We start from the raw sequence: 26,121 nt of genomic DNA, 5'->3' as shown, positions 1-26,121 counted from the left end.
CAGGTCCACACAGCCTCAGAGCAGGGGTAGATGCTCTTGGAAATCCTGTGGGAGCTATGTACCACAGATGGCAGGGAAGAAAGGAGGAGGCTTTCCAGCCCCTCTGCTGGATTCAATGAGCATTTGCAACTTGCAGAGGCACTGGGGAAGATTTGGGCTGCCAGGAGCTGGGGCACACCATTCCATGTCCTCCTTGCCCCAGCCTCCACAGCAAAGATGCCAGGATGGATCTGACCCTCGACTTGCTGGGTGGTGGTGTTCTGCCACTGCAGGGAGGAAGAAGCCCCTGTCCAAGCCGTGGAAGGCTTTGGAGAGTCCTGAGAGCTTCTTTACCAGGTGGCAGAAAGTACCTGGTTCTGGTTCCCTGTGGCCAAAGCAAAGCTGGTATCTGAACCTGCAGAGCTCAGGGAGGAGAGTCAACCCTAGAGCAGAAAGGTGATGTTTAACCCAAAAACAGGATGGAGTGAGGCAGGAGAAGCATCAATCCTCCCAGCCTCCACCCTGCTGCCACAAGTGTCCCTGCCGGAGCCAGCAGGAGCGATTTCCCCAGCAGAGGTGATGTGAGGACAGGGACGGTGGTGCCGGCAGACAGCTCCCAAATAGGACAGTGCAGGTGAGCTGCCAGCCTGGTCCCCGGGGGCCTGCACCGCCTCCTCCCCCGCAGGGGGTTGTGCTATTTAAACGCAGCATCCCCTATTTCATTGTGCTTACCGAACGGCTCGCACAAGCCCCTTCTCACCACGCCCAGTCCTGTCCCGCTGCCATTAAACCCTCTTCCCTTCAACACAGATGGCTTGACAGAGCCCTTCAAGATGTGCCGGGCTTTGGGACAAAAACCCCACAGCCCAACCCCACAGCACCTGACATCTCTCTCTCGTGGCTCAGCCCCAAAGGCCCAGGGAAACATTCTGCCACACAAACTGTGTTTCACCCTCCTTGCAGAAACCCTCAGTTCCTGCATGCCCTAAGAGTGCATTCTACTGCCACTGCTCCCCTCAGCCTAAGGGCTCAGCCATATCCAGCCTCTTGTCCTGCACCTGCTTCTGAGGACTCAGGGCTTCCCTGACATAAAGCAACCAAGTACAGCAGTAGCAGATTTTTCAGTTCACAGAAGGGAAAATAAAGGAAGCAGCAAGGCAGGGAGGCAGGACAGGTGAAAAGGAAGGAAAACCACGATCAGAACCCAACTACTGAGTCTGGGTCACAACACAAGGCCAGCTTTCCAAGAGAGATCCAAGACAAGCATCAGAAACTGGGATACATGGAATGTGTTGAAGGTCCTCTCTCCCCAGACATGGTGGTGTCACACTGTGCCACAACCCTAGAGACACCCCAAGTGCCCCTCATGCCTGGATGAGACAGAATTTCTTGGAGAGATCCTTTGCTGCAGAGCCAAAGCAGCAAGAGACCTGACAGCTCATGGCCAGCCTTGGAAGAGTAACAGCAGGTACCTGCTGCCAGGCCCTTCCTGCCAAGCCAGGGCAGGGCAGAGACACTGCCAAACCCATTCCTTCCATTAACAGAGGTAAGAGGTGTTAAGCATGAAGAGCAGCCCTGTCCACAGCACACACACAGATGGGCTCCAGCAGAGCAAGGAGTGCTCCCACAGCACCAGACACGGGTTTAGACAGTGCCGGCTCCACACAAAGGGACTGATTTTTATTAATTTTTTTATTATTTTTTGTGGGGGTTTTACTTTTTTTAATACAGGCTAGCGTTGTACCCTTGCTAAAGCTGTTGATTCTGCCACATAAACTAGAACAGAAATTTCTCAGAAATTAAGTCAGTTTCCCTCCTTGTTAATTCACTGTCTGCCTCCCAACTGAACACCGCTCTGGATTTGTGTTTGCAGAAAACATTCCCTGTACGAAGTCTGACGTGCAGCTACACTGTTCTGACTGAGGAATGAAGAAGCCAAGAGTCCACTGAACATTGGATTTTATCCTGTACAACGTGGCCTGATGTGGAGTTTGGTCCACTGAGGACAGCGAGTTAACCGTAGAGATCGTCGTCATTGTCTTCACTGTACACGTTGCCCCCGCTGCCACCTCCTGTGCCTTGGCTCGGACCGGCGCCACCCTGGTTGCCAGATGGGAACCTGCATGCAGAAGTGCAGGACAGGAAAGAAGATGTTCAAAAGCCTCCTTGCAGCTCAGCACCATCCCCTCCCTCTGCGCCAACCCCCAGTGACAACTAGGATGGGCAAGAAGGAACGGGATGAAGCCTTAGGGAAGGCCAAACAGCTCATGGCTCCTGGCTGTCGCTTGAGGTAAAGGAAAAAAGGGACTTCGGGTGCGCCAACAGAGCAGCTACAACCAACCTGCAGCATAGCCTACACCCACCATGCTGTGTCGTGGTGCTCTATGCTCAAGGCTGAATGGGAATGTGCAGTGCAAAAGAGGTTTGTTACTCAGAACCCATCAGAAATCTGCCCCAGTGCTGGGCTCAGGGGCTGGCTCAGCCACACTGCCCAGCCCTCACATCCTACAGGTACCTGAAGCTGCCAAAGCCACGGCTCTGCTGTAGGGTCTGTGCAAACATCTCATATTTTCTGATGTCGTTGTCACTGACAGAGCGGCGAGCAAAGCGCATGGCCTCCTCAAAGTGATCTCTGCGGATCTCAGGAACTGGATCATCCTCCTCCACCTCCTGCAGCAGGACAGAGGGACCAGGTGAGCTGTGGGCCCAACAGCCGCTCACAGCTTCCCCCAGGTTAGGAGGCTCCCAACACACTCCTAGGTGGGGGATGGAGAGGTGTGCATGAGTCAGGGCTGCAGAAGGAACCTCCTGAGCAATACTGACCATGAGGTATCCCAGGAGAGTCCTCAACCTCCCACAAGAAGAGAACAAAGTGCTCCAGCTCCACGCTCTGCACAAGAACCCACTCATCCCCGAAGATGACAGAGGAACACATCACACCTCACACACGTGGGATGGGAGAGCTCAGTGTACCACTCACCATGGCAGAAGGGTTGGTTTGCCTCTCACGCTCTCGCCTGATCTCACTCTCAATGGATTCACGGATGGCCAGTTTGCAGGCACGCTGGCAAATTTCTGTCAGGTCAGCCCCTGAGAAGCCATTGGTCATCTTCGCCAGGAAATCCAGGTCAACGTCCTAGAGAAAAATAAAAAAGGAAGAGAGGCCATTCCTTTACACCTCATATCCTCAAGTGACAGAGAGGTGTCTTTAGATCCTAGGGTATCATGGTGCTGCCTTAAGAATAGCCAATTTTGGAAAGATCAGCTGTTGAGATTCTCGTTTTCAGGAAAACTTAACCACATACAAAAGCAGGCTACACTCCTCACACCCACCAAGAATCCATGAAGTGGCTGTAAATGCCTCTGCACTTACAGATTTAGGGTATGACTTGCTCAGGTCTCAGCACGAGGAGTCAAGCAAACACCATCAAACTGGAAACAGAAATGGGACACAAGCAGACCAAGACAGCTGACCTCCTCCTCTCCTCCCCCTCAGTTGAGAGGGTATTACCGCAACCTCCTTTGAAACTAAGTAGGTAAGCTTGGCATAAAAAAGCTGGGGCTCCCACTTCATGTCTGTTTTTCTTTAACTCTCAGCTGCATTATTGCCTCTTCCCAGGCAAGGGACACAGCTCTTGCCTATGACAGGGATCAGCAACAACTCATTGCAACAGCTCCTCTTCAATTTGTATTTCACACTTGTGTGTTCTAGACTTTTTTCCCAGAGTGCAGGAATGTTTTCCACCTCACCAAAATAGGCTTTCCTGATCCTGCACCACGAGCAGAACCCCATTATGTGACAAAGAGCTGCTGTGCTGGCAGACCAGTTTCTGGCTTTGCTGACATCTAACCTCAGAGCTCCAGCTTCCTCTCCCATTCTACTATACAGATGAGTCTCGACACCTCTGTGCTGCCCACAGCTTGTGAAGAACACAAGCAGCACACAGCAAACCCAAGCCAGAAGTAGTCAGGGTGCAGATTCTACCTTTGCAACTGGTGATTTCCTCAGATTGGCTTTAAGGATTGCAACCCTGGACTTCTCATCGGGCAGGGGGATGTAGATGAGCTGATCCAGGCGGCCGGGGCGCAGGATGGCTGGGTCAATGATGTCTGGCCTGTTGGTGGCACCGATGATGAAGACGTTTTTCTTGGTGGACATGCCATCCATCTCAGTCAGGATCTGGTTGATGACACGATCTGCAGCACCGCCGCCATCGCCGATATTCCCACCTCGGGCCTTAGCGATGGAGTCCAGCTCATCAAAGAAGAGCACACATGGGGCTGCTTGGCGAGCCTGTAAAAAGCAGTGGGCACCATTATTACATGCTAATACTGCCTAACAAGGAGCGTGCTGACTTCACGCTAAGCCTTCCTCACCATTAACACAGCTCAGGAGTACCAGAAGCTGTTCACAAGGAGAGCTTGGAAGAGCTGCTCCAGAGCACTCTCTTATCACACAACCCCTCCATTAAATTCTCCTGAACAACAAGTTGGATTTCCCTTAAGTGGGAACATTGTGAACCAGGCAGAAAAGCAGTTAACTCCAATGCCTAGAGTAAAAAAAGGAGCCATTTTGCTGGACTAGAACTCTCCCTGCAAGACCTGAAGATGTCAACTGGTTATTCAGGCACTGAAGCAGGTGAGATATATCCAATGGAAAGAAGAAATCCAGGCACTGAAGCAGGTGAGATATATCCAATGGAAAGAAGAAATCCAACTGTTGTCTCCAGCTACATAATGAATAGTTCTAGGGAGCTGGATCTTTCTTCACAGTGTGCAGTGAAAGGAGAAAAGACCACAGGCACAAGGAGGTGCCTGCTGCAGCCCTCACTCATGCACACCTCTCCAGCCCCTACCCTGGAGGGTGTTGGAAGCCTCTTGACCTGGAGACACAGCTGTAAGCAGCTGAGAAAATCCCAGTAAGAAATAAGGAAGAAATTGTTCACAATGAGAGTGCTCCAACACCAGCACAGAGACCCAGAGAGATCAGGGATTTTCCACCCTTCACACATCTCCAGAACTCAATGCACTGAGCTGATGAAATTTCAAAGTTACCTCCCTGTTCTGGACAAACAGCTGAACTAGACAGTCTCTAGGTTCCTTCCCACCTAAATTTTTCTCCACTTTCCTGCCAATGTTTTTCTAATTGCACCATCCTTCACCAAAAGAGCAAGGATTCACAGGATAATCCATGCAGACACCTTCTGGGACAGGAGATGACACTATGGGACAAGTGAGCAGGAGTGCGCTCCTTTCTAAATTGTGTATATTGGAGGACAAGAACCCATAGGATATTCTGAAAATCTGTAGATTATGACAGTTAATGAGATATTAAACAAAGTTTCCAGGGGTGTGGAGCATACATGTGCCCTCCTAACCATAGCCTCTGCCAAAGGCACTGGGGGAATTTATCACCCTCTACTGACAGATGCCAACTGTAGTCAGGGAAAAGAGTTTCAACAGCTATGTTGCTGAAGAGGATTAATTCCAACACCAGGAAAGAGCTCCTGCTCTCAGTGCAAGTGGGGAAAACACAGAAGACACAAAGGAGAACCAGTAAGACAGATGCAGTGGAGACAAAATTCTGGGGATACCTCAGCACAAAGACAGTACAGAGAGGAGGAGAAACACTTACCTTGTCAAAGATCTCGCGTACATTGGCTTCAGACTCACCAAACCACATGGTGAGCAATTCCGGCCCCTTGATGGAAATGAAGTTTGCCTGGCATTCATTGGCAATGGCTTTGGCCAGCAGTGTCTTACCACAGCCAGGTGGCCCATAGAACAGAACCCCTTTTGATGGGGTCATGCCAAATTTGAGGAACTTGTCTGGGTGCTCCACAGGATACTGAAAGAGAACAAAACAAAAACCTCTCATGATGAGCCACAATAGGCTATCTTAGAAGTACAGAATGGTTTGGGTAGAAAGGAACCTTCAAAAGATCATCCAATCCAAGTCCTCTCTCAGGGGAAGGGACACATTTCTCTGAGTCAGTTTTGGTTCTACCAGAAGCACAACCTGAGATTTCTGGTGGATTAAACACAAGATGCTTGCCAGGTGCCACTGCAGTTTTTAAGTGGACACTGGTTTGGAAAGGTGCCTAGAACAACCCATTTATCTCTAGGAACAGTTCAGTACTTTCCCAAGTACCAGTTTAGTACTTTACAGCACACTTAACCTCAGCTTCACTCTGCCCTGCAGAAGCAAAAGGGAACAACAGCTCATTACCTAATCTATTTGCTCTGCTCTCCAGAGACAGCGAAGTGTCTTGATGTGAGCCTTTATCCTCAGCAATGAGGTCATATACAAGACAGGTGATGATTTTAACATCAGAAAGTTAGACTGAAAATTTAGATTCCTTTATTCACAGACAGGATGTTTCTACAGCACCAGCTGAAAGCAGGAATGTGTCCAATCCAAACCATGCCAGTGCAGACACCTGGAGTTTGCACAGGTCATTTGCAACATTTTGTCCTATTCTTTCCTTTTGTAGAGGTTTCACAATTACTTCTCACCTGTCCCTGTGCTAAGGCTGATGGGGAGCCCTTCAGAAGCTCTCTGTATGAGTGCTTTCATCCATTGCCTGGCAGATAAAGCTACCATGTAGGATGATTCTCAGCAGTGGTCCTACTGCTTGTCTCCACTTAAGCAGCAGAAGTGTGGCTGTTTCTGCATGTTGCACAACACCTACACAAAATGCCACAGCAGACTCAGCTCAGGAGAACATAATGCTGCTTCCCAGCGCCTTCTTCCCCAAGCTCACTAAGATGGAACAGCTTGGTATTTACAGTGCATTACAAGTAGATGCCATAAAGCCTCTACATTTACTCTGTTTGAAGCCCAAACAGGAAACTAAAGATATTCTAGATTATTATATTTTTAAGCTGGCTAGGCAAAAAAATCTGTTGTAAAGCCTTACCTGTACAAGCTCCTGGAGTTCCCTCTTTACATCTTCTAGGCCACCAATATCTTCCCAGGTAACTTGTGGCACTTCCACCACAGTCTCCCTAAGAGCAGAAGGGTTGCTCTGGCTCAGAGCCCACTGTTGTTAGAAGAAACAGTATTATATGAATTGTAACATGTTCCATTCTTTTGCTTCAGAGAAGCAATTAATTTCACCCAGAAGAATATGGGGCAGTCCTGCATTACCCTGAAGTCATCCATGGTCACTGCCAGAGAGTTCATCACTTCAGCATCAATGGTTTCATCTTCTAGGTCTATGAGATCCATCTTCTTTCTGATGGCCTGAAGAGCAGCTTCTGAGCAAAGAGCAGCCAAGTCAGCACCAACATGGCCATGGGTCTCATTTGCCACCTGAAAGCAGAGCACTGACCATGACTCACAGGGATACAAGCAAGGGCAACACATGCTCTGGTCCCTCACTGGGAAGGGAGAAGAGCCACACCAGGGCTTTGCTGCACATTCAAGACAAGTGCTAACACTCAGGCGAAGACACTGTGCCTTCTACTGCCTACTAGAGATCCAATCTGCATCTGGAATTTAGAAAGGTAACCCTGAGGACTGCAGTTCTTCATTCAGGACAGAGATGACAGGAACCATCCAGCTTACAGGTGGTGCAGTGACACCACCATGCTCACCAAGCTGTGTGTGAGTTTTTTCAGGACTGCTGTACTTTTAAAAGCAATACACAGCAAACAAACCCAGTGACAAGGCACTTCCAGATTGGAACGATATACATTTGTTTCACTTAGCCGTGCCATTCCTAACTAGTGAGTGAGGACTTTTGGTCACTAGTAAACTGGTCAGAAGGAATCCCAGGGATCATCACCCTTTCATGCAGTTCCAGGCTGTCCTAATTGAGCCACTGCACTTGTAAAATCAAGCCTTAACAATTCTTCCACCACGAAACAGAGCACTGGGAATGAGACAATCTTTCCTAATGGCACAATACTCACCTGCTCCAGATCCACATCATCAGCCAGTTTCATATTTTTTGTGTGGATCTGCAGGATCTCCAGGCGCCCGGTGGCATCAGGGATACCAATATCTACCTCTCTGTCAAAACGACCTGAGGAGTACAAGCACACATTGAGCTGCTGATCCTGCACACCACAAGAGCTGCAGCTGCTGCCTTTCTCTGACTGAGCAAATGTTTTCCACAAAATTTCAGAAAATGACAGGGTTTTGGGTTTGCCTGCAACATCTACCAGCACAGTAGAAGAGACAGATTAGAAAAGGAGGAAAGGCATTAGCACTTAGGGAAAGTGAGACTACTGTGAGACTAACAGTAAGACCTTGGGATTATACAGCACAAAGCATTGCACATTTACTAATTTTTTCTGAGCCGCATATTTGGGAAAACAGGCTTCACTGAACCAACATACTATGAGACATTTTTTGTTTATTTCTATCTTTGTGTCCTTATCACAAGAGTCCAAAAATACTGATTTAATTTTTTAGAACCTTCACAGCATTACCCAAGTGGTGAAACACATGAGGAAAACAGGGCACCACTGCAATATTATCTAAGATATTAGATAGTATATCTCTATATATAGTATACCTCTATTCTTCCTCCAGCCACAGCTGTACTTTCAAAGGGCTCACTACACATGTAAGAGGTCAGTTCCCCCTGCACACTTGACAGTTTTGCTATTACAGACTCTACCAGCTGGTCATACACCAGACATTCATGTTTTGAAAACCTGAGTCTCAGAAATTACTGTACAGCTCATTAATAAAAGAAACCCGAATTGGGTGATTCAAAGCCTTCTGCAGTCTAATGCATGAACATCCCCTTAGGCATTTCCTCCTTAAGTGTGTCTTGAAATACTTCACCTAAAGCTAGTACACTTTTCCCACTTCCAAGTATTATTCCTACACATTGTCACCTAACATGGCACAGAAAATTACATCAAAGGCTGCAAGCCCAGAAAATAATTTCTAGCAAGGAGCTGGAGACAAGTCAATTGTTTATGTAACACATGTTCAGCACGACTTTCTGCTCAATCCTTATGGGGCCCCTGAAGCATGGCCTGTCACAAAGTGTGTGACACACAAGGAAGAGAGGGCCGGGGTGGTTACCGAATCGCCGGAGTGCTGGGTCGATGCTGTTGGGTCTGTTGGTGGCTGCCATCACGATCACATGTGCCCTCTGCTTCAGCCCATCCATGAGGGTCAGCAGCTGAGACACGATGCGACGCTCCACCTCCCCGTGTGTCTGCGGGGACAGAAAGCAGCGCTGACACCAGCAGCTCTACAAGGAGCACGGCAGCCAGCACTGTATCAGAGCCGGCAGATACAAACAGCCGCAAAATGGCAACAAATGTCATGAACTGTATCTAACCCTCCTGGTGTCCAACTGAATTCAGGTGTTAAAGAAATGCTGCTTTACCCTGTAGTGAAACGCAGGGACTCATGCCAGCTGCTACCAAAAAAAAAAAAAAAGGACATGCTAATTAACCTCCTACAGGTTCTCTTTACCTTCTCTCTCTTAGGAGCAATGGCATCCAATTCATCAATGAAGATGATGGCAGGAGCATTCTTCTCTGCTTCTTCAAAGGCTTTCCTCAGGTTGCTCTCAGACTCACCAGCCAGCTTGCTCATGATCTCAGGACCTAAAAAACAGCAATGCTGTGCCACTCAGAAGAGAGGCAGCTAGCCCCAAAAACATGCAGCTGAATATTTTTAGTGTAACATCCACATGGGACAAGCTATATTTCAAGCCAAAGCAAATAGTATCAATCAAGTTCACTAAATCTGCAGCTGAAAGACCAGCATGCAGAATTAGTTTCTATCATTATTTTGGTGTTTCCAGTTTACTCTAAGAGAACACAGCACTAGACAATGAGCTACCTTTAGCTGCCTCTTTCCTTACCCTATTTCACACTTGGTGAGCTTCTCTGTAATGTGCCACCACACACAGTTAATGCCAGTCCTAGCTTGCAAGAGAAGCAATCAAATTATAAGGTGATGAATTACCAGGATAGGGAAGGAAAAACCTCTGTGAAGCCATCTTTGGCTTACATTACACATGTATATATTTACCTCTGTATGATCCTATAAATTAGTTTAAAAAAGTCAAGAAAACCAACCATGAACAAACAAAAGCACAACCCCCATCTCCTCTCAAAGGTTAAATACAAAATTGAACTGTGCAAGCACACCAATCCCAAATGGATGGACAGCATTCTCCTGACATCTACAACTGCTGAACTTTAGTGCAGGTGTAGAGATTTATTCTGTTTTTACAGATTTTGCAATCATGCTGATGGCAGTGGTAATGAAGGGAAAACATGCTTCTGAAGGATCCAAGAAAAATAAACCTGGCCCTCAGGCACAGACAGCTGCCAGCTGCAGAGACACAGGTGTGGGCAGGTGCTCTGAATATTTCATTACAGGTAACTCACTAGTTCTTACCAGCTCTGTCTGCAGTGCTGCCTGCAGCTCCGGATTGGGGCCAGCAGGCAGCGAATGCATCGCTAACTCTGACAGCGTGATTTTTATTATGCAATAGATGTACAAGTATCTAAAGAAATGGCTGGTGCATTAGCATTCAGTGACAGCTTCCACACACTTGAGGAAGTATATGACGGGGTGACATGTGGCTAAAATTAGCCCATTTACATCCACTCTCTTGAGATAAAATCAAGTCCCTAATCCTACTGCCGGTCACTGCTGTGCTATGTTATACTGTCCTTTGCCTTCGTTGTCACATGATTGAAATCTGAGAAGAAAGCTGCATTCCTTCAGTAAAAATGTTCTCTTATTCCAGCACCAACTGAAATGGGACAGAAAAGCAGTGTGGAAAATTCAGAATCTGGTCCTTACTAGGTATCAACTAGTAGCCACCTCAACTGCTACAGGTGAGACTTATCAATAGGAATTCTGTCACTTGTAGCTAAGTCCAAAGGATCTCATAGTTTTCAGGGAAGTTCCTTCCAAATAAGGTACTGTGAAACAAAAGAGGTCTTTTTGCTTTACTTGACAGGAAAGAGGAATCCACAGCAACAGCTTCTTTTCTGAATGGAACATGGTGGGAGCCAAGCCAGAAGCCCTGTCAGTTCTGCCTTCACCAACACAAATGGACAAACAGACACCAAACCCCTGTGTCTCAGCACAATCTTCCAAGCACTCTGCTACAACACAATCGAGCTTCACGAAGCTTCACTACAGATACTTCCATACAAAGGGCTTCCAAGTATCCCCAGAGGCATGCTTGAAAGAGGTAAGGAAAGATGTCAGGAAGATAATGTGGCTCTATGAGCCCTATTAACACCATTCCTCACCATAAGATGGACAAGTGAGCACACAGCAGACCTGGGGCCAAAGCAGCCACAAAACTTACCATTGATCAGGAAGAAGAATGCCCCGGTTTCATTGGCCACTGCTCGGGCAATCAGTGTTTTACCAGTGCCAGGAGGACCATACAGCAGGATCCCACGTGGAGGCTGAGGACAAAGGCAAGGGACTTAGGTTGTGAGTATCTAACTGCTTAAGCAGCTTCACAGTGAATTTGTAAGCATTTGATAATGCCAGTCTGAAATTGTGATGCAAACTCATGCAACAGCTGCCATGTCAGCACTGCTATCAACACCCTTTACTACTTCAAACAACACACAACAAAAACCTTGCCAGTAACTGGCAGCGCTGATTCAAAGCATCACTCTGCTTTACAAGATGCCAGTGTTTCAGTCTGTGTCCAGAACATGTAAGCAAATACCTTCCAAAGACCAGCATAAAAAAAACCCCAAAAACCTACACCACAAGTTATTTATTCCCCTCTCCAATACCTCCTAAATCTCTGTTGTGGAGAGACATCTCCCAGGGCAAGCTTACTTATCCACCTGCATGTGGAGACCTACCTTCACCCCTATGGCCTTGAAGAGAGCAGGGTGTCGGAGGGGAAGTTCCACCATCTCCTTGATTTGAGCCAGCTGCTTCCGGCAGCCACCAATGTCATCATAGCCCACCTCATTCAGCGACTCCTCTTCATCCTACCCGGGAGGAAATACATAAAACATCTGAGTAAAAACAATAGTTCAACAACCCCTCCCAGTATACAGAAACCAGGAATATGGCTTTTTAGACATTTCTTGCCTGTCTTGAGATTCTCCCTTTCAAGTCTTCCTGATGTCTTCTATAATTGATTCTTAGCTCTGTCTTCCCAGACATACAAAGAGAATTGCCTGCACATACTCAGACTTCACTGAAACCCACCCTCTGGAATGACAGCCTCTGCTGCCAGGTTCCCTACAGACTCCAACACAAAACAAGCTCTGTGACTCTTTGATGGGGCTAATGGAAGTAACAAGAGACAATGTCAGTATAAAATATACTTACTCCTTAGATTAAATACTATCTAACTATTTGGCATATTCTAACTGCCAGTTACTCAGGTACAGTGTTACCTTTTGAGACTGACTCCAATTAGCAGAGAATGTTAAGGTCTAGACATATGGGCAAGATCAGTTGTAATCAACTCTTCCTTCACGGTATCTATCCAATCACCTGTCCAAACCTTAATTGGCCTCAGTTATTTAGGCCACACTAAAATAATAACATAGCCTAGAATCTCAGAGAGGCTCAGCTCAAGTCCCACCTGCCTCAAGCAGGTCACTTAGGGGCTGGACCTAACAAGCACTGAAGGTCTCAATTTTGGAGACTTCTGCCCTATCTGGGCTCTGCTCCAGGACTGGGAGAAACAGTTTTCCAAGTATCTACTGGGAATTTCCCTTGATCCAGCTTATGCTAGTGCATCCAGTCATGTCCCTGGGCACAGCTCTCAGAAGAAGCCTGGTCATCTATCCCTTTCCATCAGGCAGTTGCCAGTAGGTCTTTGCCTTCCCTTCTCCAGGCTGCATTATCCCATGATCCCAGTCCCTCTTCCTTCATTCTTGACCACCAGCTTCTCCATAATTTTTGTGGCCTAGGCTGAACTTACTCCTATCTATCTCTGCTGTGCCCTGAAAAGGCCAAGTGGGATGCATGGAGTGCCCAGGTGCAGTCTCACAAGGGTCACAGAGATGTTTTTCAGAAGGCAGCTAACAACAAACCAGCACTCATACTATTTGCAGGCAGAAAAAGGTACTTATTCTATGAAGTACGCACCCACCTCAGCTCATTTCCCTCAGATTTCCTACTCCGTACAGTAAGGTTGCAAAAACCTGTCAGATAAGCCCCTCGGGCAGCCACAAGATTGTAACACTCAAGGCTAGACACCTTAATGAACTGGGGAATTTTTATTGTTTTAATGTAAACTGTTTGAGGATTTCAATTTTCTCTCAGAAAGAGTGCCTATTATTTTCTTTTCACATGGTATGAAATTTAACACCATTGTAAGCTCTCTGCTATGGATCAAGGGAACACCGGAATCAAAAGATGCATCCAAGCACAGTGTGAAATATCTGGAAGCAGATGCAAAACAGCTGCTGCCAATGCATGGCATCTCATCAGCAAACCTACCCCCTGGTGCTTTCAGCATATGAGGAAAGACACTGGAAGTATGAGGAAAACACTGGAAGTACCTTTCTCTGACTACCTTCAGCAGCAGCACATCTCCTGAAACCAGAGTTTCTGACCATTACATTCAGTAGATAAAATGTCAAAACAGGAACTGCAAACACTGCTGCCCTCAAGCACTGTCCCAGAATCAGGCTTTGGACAGAGGAGATCCAGCAGGAGAACCACATGGCAGGGTTCTGCTCACCTCCCGTTTGATGGGCTCTCCCTCACAATGGATCACTGTGTCTGGAGCCACTATGCAGTACGGGCTTGGATCTGTCTCCACCACTTTGAACTCCACTGCACGCATTCCTCCACGCACCAAGAAGATGTCACCTGTAAAACCCCACACGTCAGTGGCCTCTTTCAACCCACATCTGCAAAATGTCAACCCCTGTAAGACCAGCAGCCCCAGAGTTTAAGGAAGTCGGTCACACAGGCAGACACAGTGGCATTTATACCACTGTTTTGCATGTTAAACTCAAGAGCTGCATCCACTGCAACAGCCTGAGCACTGTTTCAGTTCTCAACTTTCATCCAGTAAAAAACTGCAAACAATAGAAAAGAATACCCTGCCCAAATACAAAACACAAAGGCAAGAAATCACGTGGTTTTTTCCATTTAATTTCAATTTAACCTTTTTTAAAGAGGCAAAAAGCCCTAACTCAATAAAATTCATTTTGAATTTATTGTAACTAGTTGATACTAGTTATAACTGTTTATCTCCAGAAGAAGAATAATATATAACACTGCACTGTGACTCCTGGCTGCACTGGGCTACAGACCCTGCCTAACTTCGACTTGTGTCTATAGTGTACTTCCATCTATGGTACAGCAGAAGTGTCATGAACACAACCTCAAAAGTGCACTTCGTTTTCTACTCACCCTCCCAGTTATTCCTTAAATTACTCTGAAGAAGTGAATTTAGTCAGGGTGCCAGTTGGTACACGTCTTGGTTTCATCTGGGGCAGAGTTCATTTTCTCCCTAGTAGCTGGTTCAGTGCTGTGATTTGGATTCGGTTGAGAATGATGTTGATAACACACTGATGTTTCAGCTGTTGCTCAGCAGTGCTTACCCTTACTCAAGCACTGGTCAGTTTCCCATGCTCTGCCAGGGAGCAGGTGCACAACAAACCAGGAGGGAGCACGGCCAGGAGAGCTGACCCAAATCGGTCAAAGGGATATTCCATGCCATAGAATACCATGCCCAGTGCAAAAACTATGGGGATTTCACTGGGAGACATCACATACTGATGAGGGACAGGCTGGGCATCATTCAGCAGGTGGTGAGCAACTGTCTCAGGTGTTGTGCAACATCTGTCTTTTTGGGTTTCATCCCCTGTCTTTTCCATTACTATTATTATTATTATATTTTACTTTGTTTCAATTACTAAAATGTTCTTAACTTGCAAGTTTCTCCTTTTTCCTGATCTGCTCTCCATCCCACGTCTGGGTGGGGAATGAGTAGCTGTCTGGTATTTAGGAACATGCTGGGATCAAAGGACAACAGTCCTTCTTGGCAGCCAGCACGGGGGAAAAGGGTTGGCCTAATAAAAGATCTGAGCAGAACATGTTAAGCCAAATTTGTTATAAGCATTCAGTATATAATAGTAGGTGGTGATGGTGTTTATTTGTGCTTGTTCTCAGGGTGTGTTTTTAACACCTCACTCGGTGTAGGTGTCCCCTGTGGTGAGGTTTATTGTCCTTGCTGCCTGGGCTAACGTGATCTTTGTGTTGCTCTTTGCTGTAGTGGCTTATGAAGAGATGGAGCCACTGGTCCTGAGATGAATCTGAGGAGTGAACTGAGCACTGCCATCTGCTCTGTACTTCGGGAGCCATCCACTGGGAACCATTGGTAACTGCACCTCTCCTACATCTCCCTCCCAATTTCTTCCTTCCGGATGTCTTCCTTCCCAGGCTGATTACAGTAGCATTTGAGCATTTTAAAGATTTTTAATATCCTTTCAATACATCTGAAGCCAGCCTGGTTCTTATCACAGAATTTCCTGAGTTGGAAGGGACCCATGGGGATCACTGAGTCTAACTCCTGATCCTGCACAGGACAGCCCCAAGGACCACACCATGTGCCTGAGGATATTGTCCAAATCCTTCTGGAATCCTGGCAAGCTTGGTGCTGTGAAACAGCATGTTGCTGAATATGATTCAGGTCTTGTTTACAGTTAATATATTTAAGAACATCAGGGGAAAGTGTCCAGGCCAGTGACTACCTAAAACATTTTGGAATATCAGTGCTGAACAAGTGTAGAATCCTGAAAAACTAGTAAATATGTGGGAAAAGTTGTGCTGTCATGCTGGCAGTTCCAGAGATACACAAATCACTGCAACGTGCTGGGACCTGGCCCAGCACACTGGAAGCTTGTTCCATATTATTCCATACTCTAGGAGGAAAAAAGTCTTTGGACCTGATGACAAAACATCAGGCACTGAGGCTACTCCATTCCCAGGGACAGGCAAAGCATTGTTTTCAGAGGGTGTATTGCATTCCCTATCATGCACCAGCCTCTGGAAAACCAAATGAAGCAATGGACTGCTCATGACTACATGGGAGAGCAAAGGCTGGGGGAACCAGCAAACTTTTGGACACACATTGAGCAAAAGCCGCCTGGTGACTGCCCCTCCCCAACCAACACTTTTACATACTGTAGAAGGAGACAAAGTTGCTGTACTGTACATAAAAAATATGCTGGGAAAAACAGTTTGGGTCACTGCTGCCTCCGGCAAAGGCAAACCCCACACATGGTTCTGCTTTTCCATGCATTGTTCTGCTTTTCCTCAAGGACCTGGGTGCACTTTGTGGGCGATGTGGGAGGATGGAAAAGCCCAGTGTATGGGTCAGGGTGATTTGATTTTAGATGAGAGTAGGAAATTAACAAAATTTCATTATTCTAATTGTTACATGCTATGATCACTGCTATGGCAGCTATATTCAGCACCTCACTGCAGCCAACTCCACCACTCCAGATGTGGGGATCTGAACCTGAGGCTCCTTCAATTACTACATTAATGAAGGATGGACTCTGATGAAACTGGGTAAGCACAACATAAACCAAACCAACTGATTAATATGCAGGCAACTCACCAATTACATCACATGGCAGCGACTTAGTTTAGTAAGATTTTCTCCCAAGTTCCACCTGAGCCTTTCTGATGTTCTCTCATTTTATATAGCTAAAAAAAAATGCAGAATTGCTCTGCCAGCCAGCAGCAGCAATCATTTCTTCTGAAGATTACTGAAAATTTAAATCACCACTAGCAAAGTCCCTACAGATGCTGTTCTAATGCTTCATGGAGATCTGTGCAAACTTCTAGAAATTCTCCATATTTAGTTTCAGGACTAGCTCACACTTGTGGCCGTGAGGACTTCAATGACAGGCATTATTACCTTTCCTGATGGGTCTATAAGCTTCCAAGAAGTAGGGCTTGAGATAGACCTCAAACAGATTCCCTGTGATCCCTTCTACCGTGTCATCAATTGGCAGCACGTGAATACGTTTGCCATATTTCACATCTGGGCAAGGCTGGATGCTGCAAAACAAGAAAACTCCAGTTAGAGCTGGACTTGCACCTCAGTGTTACACCTGGACAAGAAAAGACATGCCTCTTTCCAGGAAAGAACATCCAAAGACTATCAAAAGCCCTAGTGAGACTTCCTACTCACACAGAAATATTTCAGTGCTGACAAGGCAAAAATCATACCCACCAAGAGCTAGTCTTCGTAGCACATGCCTGCCTTCACTCCTTTCAGCCCTGTCCAGGACCACTGGAGAGTTTAATAGCTTCCTCCTACCCTTCTGCTTTTCTGCAGACCCCCTCTCCACATTCACACATCTCAAATGTAGCCTAAAGACTGGTGAGAGTCGTGAAGTAGCTTTTATATCAGCAAGCTACTGTAAAACCAGCTGCAAGGAAAAGTGAGTTGGGGAAAACACTTTCTTCCCTCCTCTTTCTCACTACAGTGCCCAGAGTCCCTATTGCTCATAAAACTGATTCCAGGCAAAGGCTCTCAGAGTACCAACCAGGGGTGAACACCTTTGCAGCCATGTGTAGGTCAGTCCCACGTTATGAAGGCTCATGAGTAGGTTAAAGGCTGAAAGCGCCTCCCCCTTTTAAACACATACTATAGTTATTATTTTGCAATGTAGCAAAACAGCCTACTGTAGCAACAGCTCAAAGTATCCAGCTGTGGCAGAAATTGGCTTCAACAGCTAAGAAAAGCCATGGAACTGCAGCTGAGCACACAGCTTTTCATATGTGACTTTTATTAGAGACTCCTAATGGATTCTTTTACTACATGCATTACAGAGAGGACATAGTAAAAGGGTAAAAGAGAAGAGAGACTGTCCTAGAAGGAAAATATTTGACACACCACAATCAGGAAGTGTTAGCACATTAATCTGCGATTTTGGCAGAAACCAGGACACAGTAACACTACAAGCAGTTAAAGATTGGCAAGAAAATCTTTGAGGGCAAATGAGCAAAAATTCCCTGACCTCGCAATGAACCAAAACAATTGGTAATACATTTGGGAAGCTGAGAACCAATACAGACATAGTGCTAACAGAGAAGATGAGAGCATGGGCTGTCACACTAGACTACAACAGGAATCTCACACCAGGTTAAAGTAAGAATTCACCTCTACTTTAAATCCAAACACAAAACACCAATTACAGCGGTGTTTAAAACTTGCATTTTTGTTGGTAGAGGGATGGGTGGAACAGCCTCATTTCTCTCATCTACTAAGTTTGTATGAAACACGTTTTGCATTTAAAAATTATTACAGATATCGCTTCAGAAAGTCTGGTGTCAGAAGCAGGCCCTCACTTTCTCAGAGACAATGCTCAGGAGGAGAAGCTCTCCCATATTTAAAGCTGCAAACTACCATTTTTATGTTCAGGAAATGTTCACATGCTACCATTCTACCCATTCCCATTGCAGAATGGGAACCTGTCTCCTGTTAGAAGCAGAGATCCATATTTCCAAGTTTTACTACTACTTTTAAGGTCCTTCCAATTCAAAGCATTTTATGATTCCACTTCCCAAAAATGCTGCACAACAAAATCCCTGAAACATTTTTTAAGCATTCCCAATTTAATAATGATTTTTACAACAAAAACTGGAATATAAACATCCTTGGGGCATTTTTAATCTTGCTATTTGGCTGTTCCACCTTTTTTCTCACATTCATTTCTAACAGGCTTTAACTTCTTTTTGCAATAGGGCAGCTCAGGTATTATGAGATAATGTGTGATGCTGCTAATGTCTTCCACAGGTAACACTGTGTCCTCACCTGATCACATCACCCAGGCGCACTCTCAGGTTGTTGCGAACAACCCTATTCATGCGAATCTTCTCATCTGAGCAGGTATCATCTGACAGAACAATGCAGACTGCTTCTCTCCTCTTCTTTCCTTTCAGCAGGACAGTGTCTCCTCTAAACAGCTGCAGCTCATCCATCTTTGCCTGTAAACAGCAAAGTGTTAGAACAAGCTTTTGAATAAACAGGAAGTCAAGCATTTGAGGTAGAGTTATTTGACTTTAGAAATTACACCTTGGAAGTGATATACTAAATCCAGAGGACAGAGACTCTTACTACAGTAGTATAGAGCTGCCGGAGTCTCCCCCAGATTGGGGTGACTCCGGGAGGTGGTAAAGTCTCTCCTCCAACCCGTGCCTTCAAAGAAAGACTCAGTAGTCTTCACTCGTCTGGTCTCAAGACAGTTTATTCCATTTTATCTCAAGGCACACAGACTTCCTGACATTCTCCCTGACTCCTTCTCCCTCTGCGTCTCTCTCCGTCTCCCTCCGTCTTCCTCTCCCCCGCCCAAGGGGCTGGTGCCATCTTTTATATCACACATTACGTATTAAATGTTTTTAGTTTTTCCCCAATGCCTATTACCTATATTGAACAGTGGCTTTCTACTCTAAACCAATCTATGAGTGCCAACATCACCAAGAACATGGGGAATAGGAAGGAGAAAGAAGGAGGACAGGGCACGCCCAAATCCCTCCATCTTAGAACCTCTGACCCCCATGTACAAAACTCAGACCCCTCTGTACAAGGCCTAAAACCCCCCTGTACAGCACTCAAAAATCCTACCTTTTACTTTGTGATTACTTCTATTATAATATCTAAACTTTTGTGATTTCTTGTTCTTCCTGCAAAGTTGGTAAATTGTTCCATGGGTCAAACTCAAAGCCACAGGGGTTTCTGGCTGCCTGCCAGGGTCTCAGAGGCTTCTGCCCTGGACCCCGAACATCCAAGAGTGTCTGAGGGACACCTTGGGTTCCGACATAGAGCTAATCCTGAAACCAGAGGAAGGGCACAAGCTTAACTGAATCTACAAACTGAGGCTCAAAAAACATTTTATCGAGGAGGAGTGTCAGGAAACAAGACAACCCTCCCTCAGTGGTAACAGCTGTAGCTTCTGAGCAAACACTTCTACTCACGTTGCAAAGTTACATTTCAAGTTAATAGACAGCAACAGCTTGCAAATTACCCGATTAAATGCTTTGCCTCTACAGATGACGCACCTGGGACAGTGACACAACACTGTTGTCTTCATTGATGGCTTCATCAACAATTAACCGATTGGGCCTGTTCTTCTGCTTCAGAATAGCAGTAGATAAGTCATCGGCTTTAGAGCTGGGAGAGAAAACACAGCTTATGAGTCTGAATTATACTGGCCCTGCCAGTCACCCCTTGTTTTCATCTCCGCTTTTTACAAGTTTCTTTGGTGTCTTGTCTTTTATAAACTCTACTTGTTTGTACCACAAAGGAGAACTTTACTTCCCAGGGATCAGTTACAGGAGTTCAAGGGAGAATGTTTTCTGTCAGTAAATGTAACTATGAGCTTCCAAGGGATACAGCTATGAAGCTATCTATGAAAAGAAGTGGTCAGTGAGATCTTGCTGACTGTAAGATGTTTTGTCTCAATTTATTAGTCAGACTCATCTGAAATCACATGTAACTGCTGCCAACAAAACAAAAGTTCAAGTCTATTTGGTGTCAAATCCCAGATAAATAGCGGCGTTAAAGAACAATGCTGTGGCAACCCTGACAGGAAGAGTTGTAAGAGTTTAGTCTGCCGAGGCCTGTTTGTTAAACCTAGCAAGCTGTAGCAATATTCAAGTGCTTATAGAAAACGATTTTGTGTTGGGCTTTTTTTAGCTGTTTTCCGTAACTTCACAAAAGTCACTGTAGCTCTGGCCTATAATGCCACAAGAAATACACAAGATAATTCGCTTCCCTTGACAAAAAGGAGCAAGTAAAAGATCAAGGAAATGGAAGAAGGGCAGATTAACTGTTCTCCTTCAAAAGCTAATACAGCAAATAATTTACTCTATGACAGAATATGAACTGGAACCAACTTATTCTTGAGGAACTCTTGGAAGGTGTACACTAGCCACACATAACAGGGGTAGAGTGCTGTAGCTTCCCCCAGTGGGCTGACTACTTTTTCCAAGTATGTGGTTGTGCCAATGTCTAAGGTCAGAAGAGAAAACCTTGCATAGTCTGACTTGATTCTGAAAGAAAATAAAGAAAAACAAAGTCTTCCACTGACCTAAGCAAGCAGCAAGCACTGGCAAAAAGTAGGGAGCTTTGTGGACAATGGCAGCAGCCATAACTTTGGCTCTATCTCACCCTTTTAGAGACAGAATGACAAGAAGAAACCAATCCTTGAGTGGAAATGGCAGCACTTGGCATGTTCATTGCATTTTTAAGAGTCCATTAGAGAGGGGTGACATACCTATGGTGTGATGTTACCCAGGTCCCTCCTCACCTAAAGACAGAGGCTTTTGCAAGAAAGGTTATGCAGTGCTGACTCCCTTTTCTGACAAGTAAAAAGGGAAACAATACCAAGCAAGTCCATGAGAGCAGCCAGCTTGTTTTCAAAAGGTTTTCAAGCTTCCCTTAAACACTGGCAGCAGAGGAAACATGTTGCAAAACACAGACAACAGTATTTTAAGTGAACAAAAGTTGTAAACCATTTTCTTTCCTGGACTGCCAGCACTATTGAAAGTTACCTTTTTTCTCTCTTTATTAAAGAGCGCAAGAGGTAAAATACTGCAGATCTATTGTCTGAGCAAAAAAGGACACAATAAAAGCTGCTGGATACATCTTGGAAAAGGCTCATGAATTCCACAATCACTCTAAAAATGTGGTCTTGTTGTGAATCCTAAAAAGCCTTCAACTTCCAGGAAAACTGAGAGAGCAATAAGTGAACTGAACAAATACATTATCAGGGCAAATTACCGTTAAACAGTGCATAAAAACCAACAACCTACTTGTCAGGACTTTACCTCCTCATTAGCTCCTGGCCACTGAAAACTAACCCAGCAAACAGATTTCAGGATTTCACCTAAGGGACACCAGGGAAACACAATATTCATTATTTGGGTTATTCAGAGTGACTGTAACTCCTCCCTCTGCACACAAGATGCAAATCCCAAGGCCTTTTGATAAGAAACCACTGCCAGACTTTGGCTACATGAAACTTTGCTGAAACTAAATGTCTGTCCCTTAGGATGCAGGGACTGCTATTACAGCCAAAAAACCAGCCTGGAACACCAGATCAAAAACAAACGGTAGAGGAACTGGGTAACAACTGGAAGCTTTTCAAGCAACACTCTACACAAAACAAAAGCTGCAAAAAATTGCAGAGAAAGTTTGGATAGCTCCCGACATACAGCAGAGCAGAAGAACACAGCAAGAATCCACTTGATTCTGCTAAATAAGAGAAAAAAGTTTTAGTATGGAGGAACTGAACCTACAGTTCTCTGAGAACTGAGAGCTGGATATGTACTAGCCCTAAAGGCCAACCATTAAACAGGCCAACCATTTTCTCCCTTAGTAATGCAGTTCAGCAGCCTCATTTCACACATGGAATGACCAGGGGGACTTTCTACAACGTAGAGAACCACAGAATAACCTGAGCTAGAAGGGACCCATCAGGATTATCAAGCCCAACTCCTGGCCCTGCATAGGACAGCCCCAACAATCACACCATGCACCTGAGATCATTGTCCAAATGCTTTCTGAACTCTGCCAGGCTTGGTGCTGTGACCACTTCCCTGGGGACCCTGTTCCAGTGACTGACCACCTTCAGGATAAACCTTTTCCTGATATCCAACCTCAACCTGCCCAGACACAGCTTCATGGACTTAATTACACCAGTCTGTGGTTTCTCTCTGTGTCAGAGCTCCCCTCATTCAGCAACTGATAATGCCCAGAGGCATCACATGGGAGGGTATGAAAAACAAGAGCAGAAAGTCATTACCAATTAGTGATCTTTCTGAAAATAATAACCAACCTCCAAAGCCCTGCTTAAAATAAGGAAACAAGCTGTTACTTCAAGTTGGTGCTAAAAATAAGGAAAAAGCCACTTCCCAGAATGATTCCAGCTGCAGTAACCAAAGTGAAATCAGCCATTTCCTCTGCACACTGCCATGACTTTTTACCACCACCTTGTGAAATCACTTCCCAGATAAAACCTGTGAGCAATTTTTTACCAATCTGAACATCTGATTTACAGACTGAACTGCTTTTCCCAGGTAGGTATTAAAGAAAAAAAGTCATAAAACGTTTTTATCCCCAAGTGAAGTATCTGAGTTATGTGTTGACTGCAGACTCTGAAACAAGACAACCATGGGGGGAGTTTAGACACATGGTGGAGAAGCCAAGTTTTCAACACTGTTTGAGACAGGCTGGGAGAGGAAAAAAGGGATCCCTTCAGAAATCACACTGCTTTAGTTTTTGGAATGCTACTTGCCATGCTGAGGCTCGGTTCAGCAAGATGGCTGCCAGCAGCTGTGACAAAAAAATGGCATCTAAAAAGTAACCGTGTTCCAGCTACAAACTAACTTTTTCTGGTTCCTGCGTGGGTGAGAAAAACTTTGCTGAAGTAGAAATCCCTTTTTAAAAACACTGTTAACCTCACCCAGCTGCACAACCGGAGTCTGGGAATGTCACTTCCAGTGAAGACACAGAATGCCTGGCATACCTCGCTGGAAGTGACCCTGCAGGGCCAAACAGGTTTGGATTCCAGGAGTTGTTAAAAAAAAAGGAAAACATACTCAAATAACACCAAAATACAGTAAAAGTGCCTCTAGCGAAGTCAAAAAGTCACTTCGAGTATTCTTGGATTGGGAATTTTTTTTTTTTTTATTTATTTTACTCCTCTCAAAATGCACGTGGGCTGCATGCAGAGACTGTTACTCATTCCTGAGGAGCATGGAAGACGATCCTCAGCCTGTAAGTGAGCAGAGCCAACAAGAGTGAGGCGAGACACCCGAGACGGAAACACACCACCGATCGCCTCGGCCGTGCCCGGCACAATATGTCTGCCTCGACTAGCGCCGAGTCACTCGCCAGCCCCGGCTCCAGGGCCCCTGCGAGCAGGAGGAGCCCGGGACGGGTCTAGAAAACAAAGCCCTCCGTACTTCAGGGCCCGCCGGGCGGGCGGCCCTAGGCCCGGCGGTGGCACGGCAGGAGGCCCGGCCCGGCCTCGCCCCCCCGCCATGACTCGACACTTCCCGGCCAGGCCCGGCCGTGGCGGGGCGGACGGCGGGAAGCGGCTCATCCCCGTTCTGGCACCGCCTTCGCCTGCCTGGGGCCTGCGGGCCGCCCCGAGTGAAGCGGGCAGGCCGGACCGGGCCCAGGCCGCGGCGAGGCCTAGGCCGCGGGGAGGAGGCGGGGCCCGCACTTACTCGGATCCCGAGGCCATGGCGCTGCGGGGAGGGGGAGAGGGGCGGCGGACGGCGGCTCCTCGGGGCGGGCGGGGGGTCCGGAGGGTCGCGGGGGTCGCGGGCGGCGGGCGGCGAATTCGGAGCGTCCGCGCTGGTTGAGCCTCAGCGCCGACTCATCGGCGAGGGGAGCCCCACCCACATCGCCTCGCCTGCCTAGCAACAGCGTGCGCCGGCCAATCGAAAATTCCGACCGGTCGCCGTCTCGGCCAATGGGAAACGATAAAAAAAAAAAAGACCGAGGGCTCCGCCTTAGCCACGCCCCTCTGTGTGCCCTGGCCAATCGTCACCAGCCAGGCGCCACTTCCCTCGGCCAATCGCAGCGCGGCTTTCCCTTCGAGCGACAGCTCCCTCACGGCCAATGGCGAAGAGCCACCGACGGGAACATGCGGGAGGGAAGTCCCGCCTCCATAGCCGCCGCTGATTGAGCAGCTCCCGAGGGCAGGGTCAATCGGAAGGGGCGTGGTGCGCACGCGCGCCTTTTCCCGCCACTCAAAGCAGCCTCGCTCCTGCTCACGGTCAGGGAATGGCCGCGGACTCGCAGAGTGGCCGGGCCCGCCCTGCCGTGGGCACCAGCACCTCCCACCCGGTCCGACCTCGAACGCTCCCGGGGCTGCTCCAGGGGCAGCCACAGCTTCTCTGGACAAGCTGTGCTGGGCCGCAGCACCCTCACAGGGAAAAAATTATTCACTCACTTGGGTGAGAGCAAGAAGAGCTTGGGTTGGAAGGGATCTTAAAGATCCTTTTTCACACCCCTCCACACCCCGCACTGGAGCAGGTTGTTCAGAGCCCCATTCCACCTGACCTTGAACACTTCCCAGGATGGGGCATACACAGCTTCTCTCTGAGCAACCTGTGCCAGGGCCTCACCACCCTCACAGGGAAGAATTTCTTTCCAAAATCTAATCTCAACCTACTCACTCAGTTTAAAGCCATTCCTCCTCATCCCATCATTACATGTCCTTGTAAAGCATTTCTTCATCTTCCTTGGAAGCCCCTTTTAGCTACTGGATAGTGCTACGTCTCTCTGGAACCTTCTCTTCCCCAGGCTGAACAATCCAAATTCCTTCAGCCTTTCATCACAGCAAAGGTGCTGCAGCCCTCTGATCATCTTGGTGGCCTCTTCTGGTCTCACTCCAGCAGGTCCCTGTCCCTCCCGTGCTGGGAGCCCAGAGCTGGATGCAGCACTCTAGGTGGGTCTCAGCAGAGCAGAGCAGAGGGGCAGAATGCCCTCCCTGCCCTGCTGCCCACAGGGCTCTGGATGCAGCCCAGAATATGCCAAGGTGTTTTTCTGAAGGAATTGCAGGACAAAGCCCACCCAAAGCCCCTCTCTGTCCCTCCAGCATTCAGAGGCTGCAGCAGCTTCTACCTCGCACTCTCCAGAGTTCTGTCATGCCCTCTTTCCTCTACCCTCACTCCTCCTTGGCCTTGGCCTCCCAAGCACCCCTTCCCTCCTGTGAGAGGCAAGGCTTGCCAAAGGCTTGGGTAATGGGGTCAGGGGACCTTCCTCATCCAAAAAAAGCTCCACCAGACACTGGGCAGGGACATGTGCTCCTTCAGCCCTGAGGGTGAGGGGCCTGGAGCTATGGCACTGGCACAGACCCTCAGGGCCACAGGTGTGGGTCTGGACCCTGCTGCTATCTCTGGCCAGTGCAGCATTGTGAAATTCAGACCTCAGAGCCACGTACCTCAGACAAAACCCCTTCTCTGGGCTCCAAAGCACAGTAACCAAGCAAAAAGCCAGTACACAAAGCACAGAGAGGACAGACCAGCAGCTCCCTGGAGCCTGAGTGCCGAGCCAGCCCTACGATGCACAGGGCACAGAGGGTGAAGGTATCTCTGCCCTTGATCTCTCACACACCCAGGGCACACAGCCCATGGGCTCTTAGTAGCTGGAAGCAGTGTCAAGGCCA

At 47.1% G+C, this 26,121-nt stretch overlaps 1 protein-coding gene across 1 annotated transcript; it reads right to left on the bottom strand.

Annotated features, from left to right (window-relative positions):
* Positions 1-1,638: 1,638 nt before the first annotated feature.
* VCP (valosin containing protein) lies at positions 1,639-24,339 on the bottom strand. Its single transcript, XM_054003628.1, has 17 exons — positions 24,173-24,339; positions 19,997-20,108; positions 18,753-18,925; positions 16,848-16,990; positions 13,650-13,780; positions 11,806-11,937; positions 11,289-11,391; positions 9,425-9,558; positions 9,026-9,161; positions 7,897-8,009; positions 7,130-7,294; positions 6,900-7,022; positions 5,615-5,827; positions 3,965-4,273; positions 2,960-3,115; positions 2,495-2,649; positions 1,639-2,098 (listed from the first exon to the last, which is right to left on the bottom strand). Exons 1-17 carry the CDS (start codon positions 24,187-24,189, stop codon positions 1,993-1,995), a joined length of 2,421 nt encoding a protein of 806 aa, XP_053859603.1. The 5' UTR covers positions 24,190-24,339; the 3' UTR covers positions 1,639-1,992.
* Positions 24,340-26,121: the final 1,782 nt, after the last annotated feature.

The sequence above is a fragment of the Vidua macroura genome, chromosome Z, assembly GCF_024509145.1.
Source record: "Vidua macroura isolate BioBank_ID:100142 chromosome Z, ASM2450914v1, whole genome shotgun sequence".
Classification (NCBI taxonomy): Eukaryota; Metazoa; Chordata; class Aves; order Passeriformes; family Viduidae; genus Vidua; species Vidua macroura.
Note: the sequence above shows the minus strand (reverse complement) of the source record. Positions and strands in the feature narration are given on the sequence as shown.